Genomic DNA, 21,897 nt, shown 5'->3' on the forward strand with positions numbered 1-21,897 from the left:
ATACATTTTCAACCTTGGCCTCATTTTTAACCAAATCTTGACTCACACAATTTGACCATACCAGTCTTTTGTGGCAAAGATTTGTTCATCGAATGGAGTATTCTCCTCCTTCATAGCCTTGGTTGGTATCACCATTCAAACACATCCTACCTTGTTTTCCCTTGCTAATTACAGTCCTGCTTCTTTTTGCTTCCGTATGTTGCTGAGCTTTCACCTTTGATAGATTCACATCTTTGCATACTGTCTTCAACAGGTGTCTTCAACAGGCTCGCAACTATCACTTCTTACTAAGCTTGCAGCTTTGACATCTTGCTGAGCTTGCAGCTTGCACATTGGAAAGCTCACATTCTTTCCTTGAAAACTCCTCCTTCAGCTTATTCAAGTAAGGTTGAGCTGATGTTGTCTTCTTTTCAAGCAGTCCTTGATGACATGCTTTGACAACTTCTTTCTTTTAACAAGCAGCGGAAGCAAAAATCAATGACCATTAAAACTAAGGCTCATGATACCAATTGTTGGGTTTTTGGAGGAGGAGGAGAGCAGAGGAAGAAATACAGGACAGAACAAGGCAAAAATTTTTACTTTCTCACAAATGTGCAGCAAGGGAGCTATGGCTTTAGCTCATTTAGCCCACTCATTCAACTAGAAAAACAATACATTTATAGCTAAGAACTATCACCAAATACTACCTACTACATCTAATTACATAGAAACTTGGTAAAATAACTTGTACACTTGAACAAAGCTGATGTATCAGCTTAATCACTACCTAATTACATCAAAATATTTTACCAACTTAGTTCAAATCAAACTAAGCAACAAAACATTAGCTGAAAGTAACAAAACAGCAGCATATACTCCAGCTGTAACATGCAAGGCTTGGGCAGCTTCCCCTGCTTCTTGGTCTGCATGGAAGCCAACTTCAACAGTAAATGATCTAGTTATTTATCTTGGTGTACCATACCTCCATCAAAGGGTTAAAAAAGCTACTTTTCAATTCTTTATCCATAACGTGCGAAGTAGGCTTTCGGATGGAACACTAAGTCATTGTCTCTTGGAAGAAGGGTTATATTGGCTAAATCTATTATTTTGACTATTCCTAGTTATTTGATGCAAACTACAAAGAACCCTTTTGGAGTTTATGAGACAATTGAAAAGCTGGTTTGAAGTTTCATTTGGAGATCTTCAAATAAGTCACGGAAAGTTTCTCTTTAGGATTCTTGTTGTCAACCGCTAACTAATAGAGGTTTTGGGCTGAGGAAATTGTTGAACTAAAACAAAGTGGTCCTTCTAAATATTGAATTCCAAATCATTACTAAGTTGGATTATTGGTAGGCTAGAGTGCTTAGGAGTAATTATAAGATTGATATTGATTGTCCAACTTCCATCAATAGAACTCGTTGCTCTTTTATATGGAGGTCATTGTCTAAAGAATGGGATTTGCTTAGGGACAATATACATTGGATCATTGGAAATGGTAAATCGATAAAGTTTTGGAAAGATAGTTGGATTCCTGGTATAGGTCTATTGGTGAACTATTTTGCTATTCCTTTAAACATACGACATCCTATTTGGGTAGTGAATTATGTGAATATAAGTGGCGAATGGAGATGGGAATTTATCAAACCTTTTATTATCTTTTAAATAACCATCATAATTTCTTCTATAAGTTCTCCTTATATTGAGGCCAATCTTGATTTATGTTTGTGGCGTGAAACATCAAATGGTAGTTGCACGGTGGCATCAACTTAAAGCATGATCAAGACCCTTAGCATGTGAGGAGAAATGAAAGGGAGTTTGGAGAATTCAGGACCCTTAGCGTGTGAGACAATTCATTTGCTAGCTGCTAAAGGTTGACTATTGACGAACAGTGAACGATTAAGAAGAGGTACATTCAATGTTAGTTGCTCAATTTGTTCATACTGAATCTATTACAAAAGCCTTGTGCGATTGTATGGGTGCTAGTGTCATGAGACTAAAACTTTTATCTAGCAAATTTCGCGGCCTTAGACGATTTTTTGGGCTCAAATCTGCCTAAGTCAACTTTATTATCGAAAAATGAGAATTCTCACAGAAATTCTCTAGGGCACCGAAGATAAAACGGAAGCAAACTAGAAAAGACAAGAAATTATATCAAACAGAAAATTCATAAAAGACTAATAACATACCAAGTGTTTGAGTGATTACATATGAGGTGATAACTTCTATTTATAATTGAGCTCCTCTAAATCCAACGGTACAAATCAAATTATATCAACAATTGAGAGTAATGCGTATTTAAAATATGAGAGTTTTAAGAAATTTAAACATTATACGTTGTTATCCTTTAAGATTTACAATAATTATCTAGTAACTATAGTTTTACTTGACTGTTTTATTCGCCCACCAAGACTTCAAATAGATGACTTTCTCTATGTGTTCCATGAAACGGGTCAATGAACCCATTTAATCAATCGACTTCCATAAGACATTCTATGCACATTCATTATGGGCTTAAATCCATGGCTCGTGACACAAACCAATTAGTACTTGTTAATGTTAGGCATAGTTTTTTTTTTTACTGTTGATGCTGATATATTCTTGGCTGATGGGTGGTATTAATAATATATGGAACATCATGAGGAATGATTCAAGATGGAAGAGCTGCTTTGGGGCTGCTTGTTTACTTTATATGGAAACAATGGAATTTCTTTTGTTTTTCGGAATAAAGATTTGGATCCAAGAGGAGTGGTGCATCGTAGTATATGTCTGGCCAAAGGTTATAATAAATCGATAAAACGATTGACCAATACTAATTGTCTTTCCCAGCCGGTTGATATATGGTTAAGCCCGCCTTGTCGAGTGGTGAAAATTAACACTGATGCTGCTTTTAGTATGACGAGGGGCGTCGCTTCTGCAGGAGTAGTTTTTCGGGATGAGAAGGGTGAATGGTTACTAGGGTTTTCTGGAACTATTGGCTTGGCTACAGTTCTCAAATCCGAGCCTTGGGCTATTTATGATGGGTTGCAACTAAACTGGGATCGTGGTTTTCATGAAGTAATAGTGGAAAGTGACAGTAAGGAGGCCGTGGAACAGATTAACAACGGTTGGGACAGCTTCTACTCAAATTGGTTGGTTAAGGAAATACGTACATTGTGCAGGCAGCAGTGGTTGGTTACAGTGCTCCATATTTCTCGGCAAGCAAATAAGGTGGTAGATATTGATGCTAAATTGGCTTTGGGTGGTCAACTGGGGCTTCAGGTTTTTCCAGATCTGGTATCGGAAGCTTTGCATCAGCTTGAAAACGATGCACTTGGGACTCAGTTTGTCTCAGTTTCTGTCTAATTAAGTACCTTTTAACAAGGTGCCTTTCCTTTGTTACCAAAAAAAAAAAAAGTCCATTTTGTGAAGTTAAAAAATTTATACTGGTAAGGGAGTGGAAGAAAATGGCAATTGAGGTTGTTGATGATTAACATGGATCCTTTGATTCCTTGAAGTACAATGCAACAATTATTAGTTTGTAAAATATTAAGATTCCTTTGTTTTTCCTTTTTTGGTACCTATCTCATGAAATGAAAGACAAAGCATATATAATGGCCACATTTTTAGACTAGCCATTAACATCCGCCATCCCCTACATTGTCCACAAGTTGACCCCCGGCCTGTCCTTTTATATCTCTGGATCCTTAAAACTTATTATCTTCTTCTTCTTTTTAATTATATTTCCATTTATATTACAGTTTTTTCTATTCATTATCTTCAATGAATCTAATGGGAAAAAAAAAGCAGATAAGTTTAAGGATATAAATTACTTTACATCAAAATCAGGAAAGTAAACAAGATTAGAAGTTTACAAAATAGAAGAGTCTAGAAGAATGATAAAAAATAATAATATTGGATTGATGGTATAATTAGTTTAGTAATTATTGAACCAAAAAAGAAGAAACTTTCGGTTGAATATTATAGTGTATTACTGGATATTGAATCACTACTGCAGGAGAACCCAAGGCATATAATTGAAGTTGATAAGCCAATCATAGCATGGCCTTTTCTTTACTAATTTTTCGTATCATAATGTTGATAAAAGTTATAAATCATTCGTTCAAAGACAATTCGCAACCGTGTTTATTGTAGAGTTAGCCCTTTATGTGTTGATAATAAATTTCCTTTTTCTATTTTATAAGCTGCACAAGAAATTGACACGTGTTTTATTTTACTTTTTATAAAATTCATAATTATTTTTTAAGTATATTTAAACTACTATATTCATGTGCGATGCTCATTGAGTTAATCATATTTTATGTTTTAAAATTTTCTAAAAGTTATACGTAGTACACCGCTAATCTCACTTATGTTTTGGTGCGGGTCCATTCCTACTCGGGTTTATTTGTTAGTAATTGTACGAAACTCGACAGGGCTTGTTACAGCCTTGGGCTTATAGAAAATTGCTCAAATAAATAGCGCGTCTTCATATTTTTCATATCAAAAAGTTATATGATTAATCGCTATTTAAATTTTAAATTAAATTTTAGCGAATTGTTGGTAAAAGTTAAACTTAATCCTGCAGAAACAATTACCATACGTGAATCATTAACGCTACCATGCCCATTTATCATAGCTAAATTTTATCCAATTATATTCTAGTTCAAATAAGTATTTGCAATTTATTATATTTGTACTTATAAAGTTTTAAAAAAGATGTTTAAATTAAATTTTACTTGCTTTTTATTTGACCCTTTGAACTCATTTTACTGCAATTGGCAAATAAAGAATAAATGACTAGTAAAAGTTTTAAAGAACACGTAATTAATGAGTGGCCCCCTTAACACATACTACAAAATGATATTTCGGCTTAACATGGCCAACAAAATTTTTCTTCATCCCAACCATTTCACCAACGGAAACTTACGTTAAGCTCAACGAAAGAACCTAGCAAAAATAAATAATACTACTACAAACCCACCCCAAATTGTAGAAGCTCTTTCAGCGCTGAGGGTGGTATTACACCAATCTCTCGACCTTCAAGACTATACAGTGTCGAGATATGTTGTTTTCCTGACATGCCACTTTTAGAACAGGTTACAAAAAGGCCCAAAACTTCACCTCAATCACAACTCTATCCTTAGCCGCCTCATTTCAGATCGAAATAACAGGCTCGAATTCAGTGTTCGGCGAGCAAGACTTCTAATATCCTCTCGAGAACAGTCCCGTGTTATGCGAACCAGCTCCCAGAGGGCACCCCCATTTATCATGTCCTTTGCATTTGCTTCTGAAATTTCAAAAGGTTAAAAAAATAAAGGTCCCAACGTGTATAGTGTCTCACAAAGATTAATTTTTATCGATGGAGAATTCAACTGACCATGCTGTGCCAAATGACACAGTGCGAGCTCAATGTGTCGCCTAATAGGTGCAGCATCATTGTTAGCACTTTGCACAATCCATGGAAGTGCACCTTCATCGATAAGAAGTGATCTCCCGCTTCGTATACCTGAAGTAACACGAGAGCTATGTGGAGACCATTTCGTGCTAGATGTTATCAAGCTAAATGACTGATATTTTGAAAAGAACTACACAGCTTAAGTCAGATTTGAGCTTAAGAATAAAGAGAGTTACGTTGATGCAGAAGGATAACTAAAACTTCACAGCAGTCAACAGTCAACAATGGCATGCAACAGATCCAAGACTTACCATTAGTAGATGCACGAGATTCACATTTTGCAAAGTTGGCAATTCCACGAGCAACTTGGGAAAGAACATCTGGATGTCTGCATCTCACCATTCCCAGCAATGCCTTGATTCCACCTTCAGACCTCAGTGTTGCTTGCAGTTTATCTGGAAGAAGCATGAGAATGTGTCAGAAGCAGAAAGAACAGCCCAGTTCAAGCATTGCCAAAGCAGGATTTAAGTTCAATAGCAACCATAAGGACAAGTACTAAGCATAATTAGAATTTATCATGGAAGCCTAAATGACAAAGCCAAAGGCGTGACAGATCCCATAAATGGAATACTCCTATTACATGGAATGAAGCCGCAAAATAGTGCATGCAATGGATAATACAACCAAGAAATTCTTCATGTAGTAGATCTAATTAATCATAGAATTTATGTAGTACCGAGAGATCAATTATATAATAGCAATTAAAATTATACCAGATATGGGAAAATAAACACTGTAATGTAAAAGAGGTAATACAAAGATAAATTAGTATACCATTCCCACACAGGTTAGCTATAGCTCCAGCAACCATGCGTAGAGTCTGAGGATCCTCAGCATCAGATGCTGTAGTAGACAATAAACTGATTCCCCCTTGAACCATTATGAGTTCTTGATTGGCTTCTGCTTTGCATAAAAGGAAAATATATTAAACCTATGTAGTCAGAACTCAGAACCAATCAGTGGACGAACTCTTGGCACAAAAACACCAATTAAAAGTAGACTGATATACTCAAAAATGATAAGAAGGATATTTAAAGAAAAATATTACCATTCATTGCAAGATTAGCAATTGCACCGGCTGCTACTCTGCGAACAGTTTCATCCTCATAACTTCTTAGAAGCATCAGCAAGGAAGTAAGACCACCAGCTTCAACAATCCTTTCCTGGTTTGCTTCTGCTCAGTAAATGGAAAGTGCTCCTCATTACTCGCATACGAAGACATAGCACAATTTCATCCTTATTAGAGGAACTGGATTTATTTGAACAATTAACTTTTATAACAGGGTAAAGAAGAAGCCTTTTCAAGCAAAAAGAGATGGAAATATTAGCTTGACCAACCAACACAAGCAGAATACTGAAGCTGAGAAAGCAACAACAAATAAGGTAATATAGTGGTCCAATACTGATTTTAATGCTTAAACATTCAAATTAGTTTTACCCAAAGCACTCCATAACATGAGTATAAGCAATTAGCACCCAAGGTCTACAATCAAATTTTCCAAAAGACAGATTACAAGTTGAACAGACTTCTAACCATCAGCTATCTATACAGAGTACCTTATCAAGGACACAAGACACCAAAGCTTTTGCTCACCTTCAGCTGCTAGGTTTGCCACTACTTTTACAGCATGAATGCGTACGTTAGCATCTTCTGACTCAAGCAAATCCAATATCTTTTCCACTCCAACTGATAAATTGATAAAAGGAAAATAAGAAATTCATGGGGAAAAAACAGTTCAAGCAATATTTTAGAAAAATAACATAATTTATGACCTTGATCAAATAGTGCAGAAACTGGTGTCTTATGTCCACTCAAAGAGTCCCTAACTTGAGACATTGGAGAATCTAAACCAGGATAAGCATTTCCAGATCCACCTCTTGCAAGACACCTTCTCATCTACATATGTAAAATAAAAAAGATATCAGCATAAAGGTGTGCTTGAGTTTGAATGCCAAGGATGCTAAGTCTCACAGATGATATTAAATGCACCAAAATTTTCAGTCAAGCACATAAAGGAAAAGCCATCAAGTAGAAGATCTAGTCTTTCTAAGCTAAGTTCAATGCAAGCAGAAAATTTATAAAAATACAAGGAGCTCCTTTTGATATGATCAAAGTTTTTGACATCGAGACCAGATACTAGATCATAATGTTGATGAGAGAAGCCAATTGTGGAAAGCTCAAATACTCAACAAAGCTTCGAATTACATATATCAGGATGTCAATTGTATTCAGAAAGAGAATTTAACAATAGCATGAAAAGCATGCATAACACCAAATACCTGGTCGGCTTCAAAAGTCAGTTGTAACATCTGACTTCTTAGTATTATTATTTCTTCTTCAAGCTTCTTTTTCTGATGAACCTCATCCTCCAGAGCTATTTGTAGCTTTAAGATTTCAGCATCTCCACCTGCCTAAAACACCAAATTAATCCTCATATAACCGATATCAATAGAAGCTCAGAAATTGGTATAAACGTATTCATTTTTTGAATAGTAAGTATACCCCGGCATCCATGTGCTGTCCTAGTTGACTTTTAAGTTTGTTGACCTCCTTTTCAGCTTCCTTTCTCATATGAGTTTCTTTCTCTAGCAGTTTTTTTATCACAGCAATGTCCTCACAAAATCCAGGCCCCTAAAAATTATGATGAAGATGAAACATGTTAACAAAAGACAACACAAGATGAACTAAAATACTGTGTACACCACCTAGTAATGGCAATTGAGTTCGTACAAGGACATTATACTTGACCATCATGCAAGTAATATGTGTACACCATTATTAAAAACAGTCTTTTTACCATTATGTTGAATGCCAAACAAATCACCAACAAGCCATAAATACGTATTTCAAACATTGAAAACACTATAAGAATAAAGTTTGAATTAATCACATCTTCCAATAAACGCATGCGAAATAGAGAACTTTGAACTTGAGTTCGCAGAAATAGCTTTGAGAGGTGATTGCCACAGTATGGGACAAAAATCTGACTGATGGAAGAAACTTTAAGCCACATATACAAGAAAATTAGAAAAAAACATGGCTCAACAATGGGCATGCTACTACATATCTAAAGTGAAACTTACACACAAGAAAAATATGCCATGATAAGTTAGGAAAATAATGCACAATTCCTTAATGCTGTTATATCAAAGAAAGATCATAAATGTCATCAAGACAAGTTCCCAACTGGCTAGCCATGAATTCACCTGATAAACTTAACATGAAACAAGATATGGTTCTTGATGCAAAGTACCTCCCCATTACATTTGTCCTTCATGAAGCCATCATGCTGATGCTTCTGTTGATTTTCTATCATCTTTTCCTCCAGCTTCTTAACTGATTCCATATATTCCATCTGGCACTTTAGTCGTTCCTTCTGTAAAAGGAGCAACCAGATGTTCAATATCAATATATCACATTCTCAAGCAAATAACTGTTTAATAATGAATAATGGAAAATATAAAAACATGAGGATATAGAATCACGCATCAGGGGGAGTGATGAATTGCTGAACTAACCTCTAAGGCATCTGTGAAATTTCTCTCAACCTCAGAGACACGGTTTTGTGCTTCTAAGTTTATTCTTTCAACTTCGTCATCAAAAGCCTTCTGTTGCCTTTCATTTTCTGCAATGAGCTTGTCCAGCTGTATTTCAAGCCTTCTAGCCAAACTTTTATAATCAAACTCTTCCTTTATTCTCAACATATTCTCCACCTTCATTGCCTGAACATAATGGAGTTAGCAAGGTAATAGCATCTTACTTTTACATAATTTAGAGACTATGTTACACAAAACATGAAGAAATGGACAGATGAAAGAAATGTGTCAAACAACGAAGAGAAGCTTAAATATAACTACAATGCATCCAGTGCCTTCACTTTATAATCATGAGTTGTTTGAAAGCAGATATTATTTATAGCAAACACATGATAGATTATAGTTTGAGCCCATTTAGGTGTAAGAACTCACCCTTTGACCAAACAATATCGTACTTGCAGTCTCTCCTCGATGTCGTGGGGAAGGGCCAATTGTCACAATTAATGAGGTCCTGGCAGTACCTGCAATACATAGAATCTATCTCATAATAACTCAAAAACATTCAACTCCAGATATAAAACTCCTAAAGAAATATATAAAAATTTAGATCATAAACATCTTCGCCATAATAGCTTAGTTAGGTTAAAATGTAGCCCGGGCACATGCCAACTTAAATTAACATAAAAGATGACTTACCTCCGAAAGAATCTCTGAGTAGCCTCGTAAGTTTTGAATCACGAATGGGCACATGAGCACTATTCTCTGCTAAAGCATTAATACACTTACCCAAAGCACTCAGTGACAGGTTAATAGACTTAGCTTCTTCCAACATGTGTCCCTCACTTCCTGCCAGAAGCAAAGAGAATCAAACTCATCAAACCGGATCCAACTCATAAGTAACGCCAGCACTAGCACTTAAGAAAGTATACAGGCATATATAGGTTGGATAGGAAATATAACTTCTTTGCCAAAGATATTTATATGAGATGCAATGCTTAAAAATCTTAGGTGGCAAAAAATGAAAATGCTCTTTGATATGCAGCAGGCAACCGATTTGCCACTGGAGGGGAAGAAAAGATAAGCACCTGACTTTTGAACACGCTCTGAGCCTGCCAAATCTACCAATACTAGCTTGCTTTTCCGGACAAGAGGCTTTGGAGGTTTGACAAAGTGAGAAGACTTGTCTGACTCAGTTGGAATGGCAACTTCTTCTCCCAAGACTGATCTCTTAACATGTACCTGCAGTAACATGGTTGAATATATATTATTTTACTAAAGGATAATACAACTGCATAAATAACTACAGGTAGGTAATAAAATGTGGTGCATAAATTTGGAAGCAGAAATGAAAAAATTAGTCACCATCAATATGGCATGACTGCGAGAAGATTCAGTATTCAACTTAGTATTTGCAGCAATTCGATGAGCTTCCCCTAACCTCAGTAGCTCCAAAAAACTCTGCTCATCCTTAATTTCTACATGAGTTGCCCCCGGTAAGGACACATCTCCAGTTCTGGGATCTTCCACAATGGAAATATTATCATTTGCCGGATCAAGGAGATCCTGGATGGTCTCCATGTAAAGCTACAAGGAAACATTGGAAACAAACTAGTAAAAGTTCTTACTGAGGAAACACAAAAGCAGAAAGTCTAACAAAAAATCAGAGCATATAAACTGTAAGGAAACAATAAAAAAATTTAAAATCCAAGAAGCATTTTATACAAAATAGCACAGTTGGACAAACATGATACCACCAAAGAAATTACATTCAATTAATTTTCAGAACTAAGCATCACACAGATTACAGAATAAAATTCATGAGTCTATCAACCTGCAAATAAGAAACAGAGATAGAATCTGTTTCTCGAGAAACATTAACTAAAATCTCCTCCATTGAACGAACCATTATTCCACGAGCGGATGTATCTTCCTCACCCAATCGTCCAAGAGTGAAAGTTTTCCCAGTTCCAGTCTGGCCATAAGCCATAACTGTACCATTATAACCATCCAGAACACTCTGCAAAAACCAAAGCAAAAATGATATAGGGGCAAAACACTAAGCACTAAACGTGCATAATTTAATGGCATTGTATTGTAAAATTAAGAAAACATTTGAAATGAAACAGACCTCCACAACAGGTTTAGCAACAACTTCGTAGACACGTTTTTGAGAAGCAAACTCGGTAAGCACTTCATCAAACTCGTAGGTTTCTGATTCCCAATTGTTCTTCCTAAGTTTAAGCCTCTTAAGCTATAAGTAAAACAAAATTTATTAATAAAACAATAAATGTAAAAGAAAAAAAAATCACTAATAACCGTCCTGAGTAAGAGCAACAAAATGAAATTGAGAACTTCAATATTTTAGGTTTTTTTTTTTTTTAACCTCGGGTTGGAGTTCAACGCAATCGGCAAAATCTGCATCGGCAGTCGACTCTTCTGCATTTCGCGGCCTTAATCTAACGGCTACTCGAACTCTTCCGGGCACTGTAGAGAAAAAACCGAGCGCAATAAATCATTTACTTGGTATAGCACTATGGAATCAATTACAGGAAATAATTGAAAGACTAACCGCCGTCACCTCCAGCGGCGGTGGTGAAAGAGGCAGAGCTAGTCCGGCGAAGAGCAGATCCCGGCGAGTGATTGGATGAAGGAGGAAGCCTTGATTTGAATGAAGATGATCTGATATTAGATGAAGCGGGGGGCTTAATAGCTCCCTTGTTGGTACCCGTACCATTTCTGTAACCATTGGAAGCCATCACTTTTTCCCCTTCTTTTTTGTTTTTTGTTTTTTGTTTTTTAACTTTTTTGGAGTTATAGCTTGCTTTGAAGTTCAATGGTTACAGAGTTACAGTGACCAAGTTTTGGCGTGGGTTCGTGATACGGTGAATTCGAAAGTTTTGAACAAAGCGATTATGGATGGAGAGAGGGAGGGAGGGGGGCCCACTGTGTTTGGGAATGAGACAAAGACGGTCTGAGGCTTAGCACGGATTCATCCTCCACGGGCCCCATTTTGAAGTTTAAATTTTCAAAAGTTACCGAAACAGTGTTTTAACTTTTTTCCTTCTTTATTTGCGGTGCACTTAGATTCCGGCAATTGGTCGTGAAGTGGACAGCTCGGCAGTTTCTTCAAATGACAGGATTGTCCTTCGTCGCAGCTCCTACAACCACGATCGCTATTCGATAAATCTGGAAACTTACTACGGAAGCCTTTTAACTCCCTGTTTTTTCTCCTGCAGTATATATCTGTGTTACCATGCTTATTCATCGACGTCATTTTGACGTTTCCTTTTTTTCCTTTTTTGTAATTTTCTTTAAACGAAGACCAAATCATAATTTTATTTTAAAGAAAGAGAGTAGTTGCTCCGTTAAATTCATTGTAGTATTTGTCCGGCCATTTAGATGGAATATAATGAGACATTAGCATTATAATAAATCATATTTAACATTAGGTTAATTGCCCCAAACATCTCAAAATCTTACCTAAATTTTAAATTAATTCTCAAATTTCAAAATATTTTAATAAATTATCAAATAGATCCTTTATTTTAAGAATTTATTGGATTTGATGTATTAAAAAAAAAACTCTCCTCAATTTTAATAACTTTATGTGTTCTTTTAACACCACCAATTTTAAGTTGTCTATGCTGTAATTTGATTCATATATGTTAAATATGCTCAATGTTAAATTTAAAATGTTATTTTAATGCCAAAATTGAAGGTACGTTGATGAAATGACTTTATTGATACAATTATAATATATACTTTAAAATTTTAATTAAAACATGTGTAAAATTTTTGTATTTAGACTTTTCAAAATATATATATTTTTATTGTCCTCAATTTATATAATAAAAAAAAGAAGTGATTAAAGCTTTTATTGTTTAAAATATGTGAATCTACTTCCTACCCCTCATATTATATATATTTGTATTTAGATTTTACTATTTTTTTTGGTGGATAAAGAATTTACTATTTTAACATATGCTATATGAGGCGATACACATTAATTCCTTAGAAAATCATTTGTAATAAATGAATGGTATTGATGGGTCAATAATTTGGTAATTTTATGAATATACAATAAAAAAGCACACAAAAATCTAGACGGGATTTTAGAAGAGGCTATGCTCACTTCCTTATACATGAAAGGCTTTTTTACCTCAATAATGTGAGAAAAAATTTAATTATTCAAATATGCATATTATAAATTATTTACGAAAATAAGTCAAATGAACAGTAAAAAGTCAGAGTCATTGACGTATCAAGTGGTACACCTAAATTTTCACTCAATCATTCAACTATCATTACAAGTTATATTTCCTGTATCACTATCACCCTTTATTCTTTAAAAAAAAAGTCCCAAAAATAAATCTTTCATTCTCATCTTCACGGGTAAAACATAGTCTAGGAATCAAGAAACTCCAACGATGCAAAGTTTGTAACATCCTCAAAACCCCCTTAACCGTGAATAATATAAAATAAAATCTTAGCAAAATAAGGTATAAGATCAAAGAAAATGAAAGTTTCAATATATCAAAAGAGAGTTAAATCAAGAAGCATGACATGATATATTAAGGAAGGGACTAAATCATAAATATGTGAAAAGTTTTTGGCTCAAGTGTAAATACTCAAAATTTAAAGGATCGAAGTGTAAAAATAAAAAATTTGAAGGACCAGATGTGAAAATAATCTAACCTACTAAGATATGGAATTGGCATGCATGAACCAAATTGAATAGGTGAAGAATTGTGAGGGCCTAAACCACAATTTTACCAAATTAAGTGATAATTCAATGATGGAATTTTGAAAGATCATGAAGGGTAAAATGGTCAATTAGAAAAAGGGAGAATTCGAGAATGTAATGATGATATTGATGATATTTTGGTGATTTTTTTAATTAATTAGTTAAAAATTATTTTATTAATATTTTACTTAGATATTTATTATTGTTTTATTTAGAAAATGGTAGTATAAAAAGAAAGGAAGGGTGAAGGAAATTTATCATCCCTCCGTCGTGAGTGAAAGGATAAGAAAAGAAGTTTTCTTTTCTTTACAATTTAGTCCTTTGCCATGAAAACCTACTTTTTTATCCAAAATTTTTGAAAATTTCCTTAGATAATAAAGAGAAAAATGAAGTAGAGATTCTAGAGAATATGTTCATCAGTTTAGAAGCAAGAAAATAGTATATGAAGTGGAGAAAATGAGAAGAAAAAGGAAGGAAAGTGGTGAAGATAAGAAATGCATAGAAATGAAGAAGAAATAAAGAAATTCTTAACAAGCGAGGTATTTCAATAGATTGAGTTAAAGATGTTTTAAGTGAGATGTATGAAACATGTATTTAATCTAAATACTAGAAATAGAAAGTATTTGATGAAGAATAGAGACTTAAAACATTAAATTGGTAAGAGATAATGTGATTTGTATGGTGAAAAGTACTAAGATTAAGAAATGAATATGTAATTTACACATAAACATAAGTGTCTAAATTGTATAGTAATCAAAAGTATGACACTTATGTGTGAATCGATGAAAGATAGTGCAAAGAACTATGGAAAAAAAATATTTTTTTCATTAAAATAGTTTGGACAGCAGTAGTGACTTAACTTTGAAAATTCACCAAAAATTATAAAAATTTATTTAGAGATTGAATTAAATATGTAATTAAATCTTCTTGAGTCTAGTTTCATATGGAAGAAACAGTGAAAGAAACGGAATTTTATAGTTTGAGATATATTAATTTTCGTGAAACAAAGTCGGGGTGGATTTGGGTTCCCATGTTCTGACTTTGGAAAATTATAAAAAATTGTAAAAAAATTATTAGGGTTTTAAATTTGTATTTTTAAATTATTAATGAGTCCATTTTCAAAAGAAACAAACGGAAACATCATCCAAATCCCGTAATAAGAGATAATTAATTTTTAGTAAAGAAAGGTAGTAGCTGTCAAACAGCAGAACAGAGACAAATTTGAAGAATTTACTGTACTTATTGGCTAAATCATAAATTCTGAAATTTTTAGGGTAAAAATATATTTGAGTTTAGTTTCAAAAACATCAAACGGATCTTAATTTCAAATTCTTTAGCTCAAGATATAAATAATTTAGTGACTATGACTCAATTAGACAGCTTTGATTTGAACACATAAGTAAATAGTGAAATTATAGGTAATGTTACATATAGGCATGTTATATACTAAAAGTTAAAGATTCTAACAAATATATACATAAAGGATGTGGAATGGAAATGAAGAGGAGGAAAATATATATGAATATATATATAGTAGATGAATTTAAAATGTTTCGAAATGGTTGTAAGTGATGAAATGATTAATACATGTGAGTATGTTTAAACAAATTGATAAAATAATAAGTGAATAATTGTTAATTAATGTGATATTGAATTCTTTATTAAACTTTTATGAAGAATTAAATTGATTGGCACAATTTAGAAATAAATATGAAATATACGTAAATGGGGAAACTACTTTTGAAAGTGCAAGTCCTCCAATGGTCTTATTTGTAAAACTTTAATATTTGTGTTAATTTTATATACTTTGTTATCTTTGATTGAATATCAGGTTTTTATGAGCTCTTTTAACTCATAATTGTTCTATTGTAAATTCAATTATTACTTAAATGAGTTAATGATCTATATTAATTAAATAATATGATGCATTGATCTGAAATTTTTAAGAGTTGCTTCGGCAACGAATGTGACATCTTGATGCATTGACTCTGTAACACTTGTGAGGTATTTCTTTTTCTCCCTACGTTAGGAGATTGATTATTTAACGGATTCACACTAGGTGTAGCAGATTCAGTTTCTTCTAATTCTCGACTTCCAGTATACATTTCCTGTTCAACATTATCCATTCTTTCATCTGACATTTTATCTATAAAACAAAATCAAATAAATATATTAGCATCCAAAAATCCCGACTCAATTTCGACTCGACGGTGGCATGTACTTCTAAACTCACTTCCGAGCCCAATTTAGCCTGAGAATCAGCTAAACCTGATAGCTCTGATACCAACAATTGTAACACCCCCTAGCCCCAAACCGTTACCGGAACGAGGTTATGAGGCATTACCGGACATATCAGACAACTTACGAATAATTTACAATTAATATAACATTCATAGTATAATATAATAATTAAGTCCCTATCTTGAACTCTCGAAGTTCAAACACGTATTAAAAGTAGAACGGGACTTGTTCGAGTATTCCAAATTTTTTTTTATAAAAATTTCGGCAGCATTTCTGCTTATTTTTACCTAAACCTCCTGCAAATTCAAACCAAAACAACTGACACCAATATTTCACATTCATATAACTAATATTTATATCATTAACAAAATTTTAACTTAATAACTATCATAGCATCATTCAAAATTGATTAAAAACTTCATTCATTTAACAACTTAATGTTCATGTATCAAAATACCATGTACTTTCCTTACCATTTCATTTAACCATCTAAATTTTATAATTCATCCTTCACTACCCAAAGTAATATACATATTCAAGTGACTAAATAACACCTATGTACATGCCACCTTTACCCAAAAGAAAAATATACATCACCAAATTTGTGTTGGAGTCGGGATTGTTCTGGATGCTGAGCCGGAACACTTGACTTCTACTAACCTGCGCACGGAAACAACCGTACGCTGAGTATGGATATACTCAGTGGTATTACTATAAATCAAGACTATTTAATATTAATAAATTACAAACATCAACCATAAATTTTATAATTATTTAAACTACTTTTATATATAATTATTTTACTTCATAAATCTTAAATTCATAATTCATTTTTCTCATACTAACTCAATTCATAATTTAGTTCATACATTCTTTCTCGTACTTTTCAATAGTGCTAAAACCAATAATCTCATTTTCAAAATTTCATTTCAATTATTTACCCTATTATCTTAATTCATGTACAAATTAATTTTCACACAAGTGTATACCATCAACACCATACATTTGTCACAATTTATTTATTTTCAATCAATACACTTTTCAAATAATCACATATTCCATAATTCACTTATTCAATTCAATTTGATTCAATTTATATCACTTTCATTTTCACTCAATATTCATATCAATTTCACATACTTACCTCAAATCTTATTTACCATACATAACAATTAAAATTTCAGTAATCAATAATAATTAAAATTTGAATTATAGTAATACACACCGTAATTCTCCCGTTTTAGTCCTCGATGACTTTCTGCTTTCCTTTCGATGCTGATGCTTCAGGTTCTTTGTTAGCTACGAAAATAATAGTAATTTACATTGTTATTTACAACATTAATTATAATAAATAATTAAATTTCTAAACAACTCCTACCTTATTCCTAATTTAATCCTAACTAAACTTAATTATTTTCTTAATCCAATTCACTCTCTTTTTCTATTCAAATTTTGTCTAAACTTATACTTAACTATAAAATTTCCAGCATATTTCCCTAATTTCGAAATTTCTTCAATTTAGTCCCAACAACATAAAACTTATAGCCTAGTTTACAATTTAATCCCTTAATCAATTCTAACTTAGAATTCATTCAATTAAATCCCTAATTCCATAATTTTTCCAACATGAACCCTACTTGGAAACATATGAACTCTTGAACTATCAACTTAATTTCATCAAAATCTTGCTTCAAAGCTCCTAAAACATCAAAATTAACTAAAAAGGACTTAATTGACTTACCAAATTAACTCCAAGCTTCAAATCCTGAATTTTCTCTTTTATTTTTCTTTCCCTTTTTCTTTCTCTTTTTCTCTCCTGCTTCCCGTTTTCAATTCTGTTTCTATCCCCTTTTGTTTCTTTATTTCTTTAATTCTTTTATACTTTATTATTTTATTAACATAATATAATATTAATATAATATATTAAAATATCATTTACTTTAATATTAAGTAAATTAATAATTATATAACAAGTGTACAAAATTAATAATTATATAACAAGTGTACATATTTATATTATTACAAATGTCATTATCTAATTTACTTATTAAATAAAAATCTCATGATTTAATTAATACAATTAATAATTATAAAATATCTTTATACTTAAATTATAAGTAATTAAATATTTAAATTACAAATGTACCAATACAATTCTTACACAAGTATATTTTATTACCATACAATTGTCTTCTATTTAATTTATTTATAATATATTATCAATTAAATAATCATAACAATTTAATATGAAACCATAATAATCATTATAATATATAAAACCTAAAAAAAAAATCTTTGATTTTATTTCACCAATATGCCACCTCATTTATAGTCAATGGCTTAATTGCCATTTTAATCATTTTTATTTTCTATTGCTTTATAATTAAACTTTTACCCTTTATTCAATTTAATCCTTTTTATTACTTACTCTAAATTAAGCTAAATTCACTTAATTAGATCCTAATTAGACACACAACTAGGCTCATAAATATTTTTAATAATTATTTTTGAACTTATTTCACTAAGACGGCGGCCCTATAACTCACTTTTCCGGTGCCCGTGAATTTCAGGTCATTACACAGCAACCGGGTCGAGTATGAGGGTGTTACAAAGTCGAATCGGCGTATCCCCCACCGACACCAAATTACTTTTTATATATAATTTGTAATGATGTGTGAATGATTGGAGGGAATTTGAGGGATGCCGACATGTCAGGCGGCATCGGTTATGCACTATTCATTTTACATGTTTTTGTAAATAATTTGTAGTGGGCCTATTTTGGTAATTATATTTTTTCAATATTAAGGTATAAAAGCCTCCAAGAAACTTAGCAACAACTATGGAATAGTAAGAGTAAAGTTGGTTAAAGGATTTTAGGTTATAAGTGTAGAAGGTTATGTTTAGTTTCCTAATATTTACGTATATTTATATTAAAATAAAAGGGGGAAATTATGTTACTAACGTCTTTATGTAAATTTTGTGGAATGGTGAATTTACAACAGAATTCAAACCAATGAGAGGGTTTAAACAAAGAGATTCGTTTTCATCGTATCTCTTTGTCCTATGTATGGAACGCCTAGGTCATTGTATTAAGAAGGCAGGTGTAGATAGTTTGTGGAAGCTGATTCATCTTTCAACAGATGTCCACCTATTTCTCACCTATTTTTTGCAGACGGTTTGGTGCTCTTTTGTAAAGCAAATTTAAACCAAGCGGGAATCGTTGATGAAATCCTCTCATGGTTCAATTATTTTTTCAGGAAAAAAGTGAATCACCAGAAAACTCAATTATTTTTTTTGTTAATGTTGGCAATGAGCTAACAAATAATATTAGTAGGAAACTTGGTGCTACTCGGGTTGAGGATCGTGAAAATACACTATAGGGTTCCTCTCTTTCATAAAAGAGTTACAAGAGGAACTTATGTTTTCTTATTAGACAAGATTAAGAAAAAATAAATAGTCGGGATGCGAAGCTTTTGTCTTTAGCGGGAAAAATAACTTTAGCAAAATCAGTACTCCAAGCAATCCCGAGCTCTTTCATGCAAACAGTTCTTATTCCGGTTAGTACTTGTAATGAAATTGAAAAGACCATTAAGAGCTTTGTTTGGGGCCGGGTTTGTTGATTCTCATAGAAAGGCGGCGCCTCTGGTTAGTTGGGATACATTCTGTCAACCGCGTGATAGAAGGAGTCTTGAGTTTCGAAAACTACTCAATCAGAACAAAGCGTTTCTTTTAAAGCTTGGTTTTGTTATTATTTCGAAGCAAGATTCTCTTTGGATCCAAATTTTACGATCAAAATATAAAGTGTATGGTGGCTGCGCCTATTGAGTGTAAAAAGAGATAATTGTAGCTTTGTATGGAGTTTGCTGGGCAAGATTTGGGAAGAACTTTATAGAAGCATCTACTGGTATATTGGAGATGGTCAACAAACAAAACTTAGGACCAATAATTGGATAAATTGTAACAACCCGATTTTTAGTGGTGTCGGAAAATATAGTTTTGGGACTTCGTTTCTGTAAATTGAATTCGTAAACATTAAATAGAATTATTTACAAAGTTAATATTTTGATGAATTAAAATTTGATTGTAACGACTCGAAAGTCAGTGGTGTCGAAAACGATGGTTTCGGAACCCCAATTACAATCATCGAGTCCGTAAATATTAAATATTTACGAGGTTAATATAAAGTCTAATTGAAATTTGGTTCTCTAATTTTGTTAATTGGATAGTTAATTAATGTACAAGAACTAAATTGTAAAAGTAGTAAAAATTAATCGCTTTGAAATTTTAATTAATTCGAGGACGAAATCAGTAAATAGACCACTTTAAAAGGTCCAAACGGTGTTAGATGTGTGGTGTAATCCACTAAAGTTGTTAATTTAGATTAAGATTAATTTAATTAGGTTAATTAAGATTAATTATATTTTAAACTAAGTATATAAGATAAAAGAAAAAGTAAAACAACTATCTTTTTTTCCATCTTCTTCTTCAACCGTAGCTAAGGGAAGAAAATAAAGGTTTCATGCTTTTTAACTTTAATCATTCAATTGGTAAGTAATTTCAAGTCATTTTCTTGTAATGCTTATGTTTTTTATATCTCGGAACTTGATATAGCTAACTCGTATATTAATTTGTAAAACTGTTACCATTTTTGAAAGTTTCCATTGTTGATTCTTGAAGCTTTTAGTACTAAATTATTATATTTTAAGCTTAAAGATGAAAAAAATAGTAATTTGTAAAGTGAAAACTATTAATTTGAATATAGAGACTAAAGTATAAATATTTTGAAATTGGCATGAAATTTCTATAATTATAGATAATAAAGGGCTGTAAAAGGATGAAATTGAGATCAATTTCAAAATCGAAGCTCAAATTTAAAAGTTATGGTAATTTCAGTTTTAGGGACTAAATTGAATAAAATATAAAATTTTAGGGACATTCAAATAGTGGAATTGAGCTGATATATGCTTATAGTAGGACAGAACAAGAGGATTGAAATTGATAAATTGAATTAGTAAATAGATCGAGAATTGAACCAAACTAGGGATAATCGGGAAAAAAGTAAAATTGTTGATTAGTACTTGAAAATTTAGTTTGTTGTTTTGACTAGGTCAGTTCATGTGGTATGTTTGTATCAGTTTGTTATGTATTTAAAATTATAATTGTAAATATGTTTAATTGAAATTTGAGTTGTTTTCAATTTGGCAGAAGAAGGTGAGATATGAACTAAATTATAAAGAAATGACAAATTGAATGATAAATTGAATACAATGAATTGTGATATGAGATTAAGTAGTTGAATCGAATTAAATTGATATGATTGTGTTGATTTTCGAAATAAAGGGATAAATTGAATAGAAGTGAAAATAGTATACATTGATGAAATTGTAAAATTGGCTTGATATATGTTATGCTATGTATTAAATGATGCCTTTGATTAATAAATTAATGATATTGAAATCGATAAAACGAGGATCGAACTATAAAGAAAATTGATTATTGGCTACCCTATTAACTATTCGGGTAGAGTCGTATATAATTGCATGCCATAGGATAGATAGAGTCAAGGTTATTTCAACTAAGTATCGATGAGTGCTGGGCACAACTTTTACTTTGGTTATACCGATAAAACATTAGGTGTCAAACACATTGATAAGCGTTGGGTACAAACTATTTACTTCGGCATTGTCTTATGAGGCACTTAGTGTTTTTTAGGTGGCTGCTAATGATGCCATGTGTCTAAGGTGATTATGAGTACAAGAGTAATGTATTTTATAGCAAAACAATTAACTTTGTGGTAAGATATTGTGTAATTAACTTTACAAAAAATATTAGGCTTCATGCAAGATGTAAGATATTTTGTAACAGAGTAATGTATTTTTAACAAAACAATAAAATTGGAGTGTAAAAAGTATATTAAATTAGTTGTAAGGAATTTTATTTTGTAAATAATAATAATAATTTT

The 21,897-nt window shown here is 32.3% G+C and overlaps 1 protein-coding gene across 4 annotated transcripts; it reads right to left on the minus strand.

Annotated features, from left to right (window-relative positions):
• Positions 1–4,741: 4,741 nt before the first annotated feature.
• On the minus strand, positions 4,742–11,881 carry LOC107924436 (kinesin-like protein KIN-UB). Of its 4 annotated transcripts, none has more exons than XM_016854885.2 (19): positions 11,520–11,881; positions 11,334–11,434; positions 11,079–11,201; positions 10,782–10,967; positions 10,313–10,534; positions 10,036–10,189; positions 9,647–9,796; positions 9,383–9,471; positions 8,933–9,127; positions 8,668–8,790; positions 7,917–8,045; positions 7,694–7,825; positions 7,187–7,310; positions 7,008–7,100; positions 6,462–6,587; positions 6,188–6,313; positions 5,665–5,808; positions 5,336–5,464; positions 4,742–5,245 (listed from the first exon to the last, which is right to left on the minus strand). In XM_016854885.2, the coding sequence occupies exons 1-19, from the start codon at positions 11,704–11,706 to the stop codon at positions 5,085–5,087; spliced, it is 2,694 nt and encodes an 897-aa protein (XP_016710374.1). In that variant the 5' UTR covers positions 11,707–11,881; the 3' UTR covers positions 4,742–5,084. The 4 variants fall into 4 exon arrangements, with proteins under 4 accessions (XP_016710374.1, XP_016710376.1, XP_016710375.1 ...); XM_016854887.2 differs by having other exon boundaries at positions 8,933–9,136; positions 10,854–10,967; positions 11,520–11,878; XM_016854886.2 differs by having other exon boundaries at positions 8,933–9,136; positions 11,529–11,877.
• Positions 11,882–21,897: the final 10,016 nt, after the last annotated feature.

This window comes from Gossypium hirsutum, chromosome A11 (assembly GCF_007990345.1).
Source record: "Gossypium hirsutum isolate 1008001.06 chromosome A11, Gossypium_hirsutum_v2.1, whole genome shotgun sequence".
NCBI lineage: Eukaryota > Viridiplantae > Streptophyta > Magnoliopsida > Malvales > Malvaceae > Gossypium > Gossypium hirsutum.

Bases quoted from the DNA above. Each gene is read 5' to 3' on its own strand.
- LOC107924436 (XM_016854884.2), bottom strand. From the start codon at position 11,706: ATGGCTTCCAATGGTTACAGAAATGGTACGGGTACCAACAAGGGAGCT. The intron at 11,435-11,519 runs GTTAGTCTTTCA...TTTTCTCTACAG, and splicing joins CGCCGCTGGAGGTGACGGCG to TGCCCGGAAGAGTTCGAGTA. The intron at 10,190-10,312 runs GTGACTAATTTT...ATGTTACTGCAG, and splicing joins GCAGTCATGCCATATTGATG to GTACATGTTAAGAGATCAGT.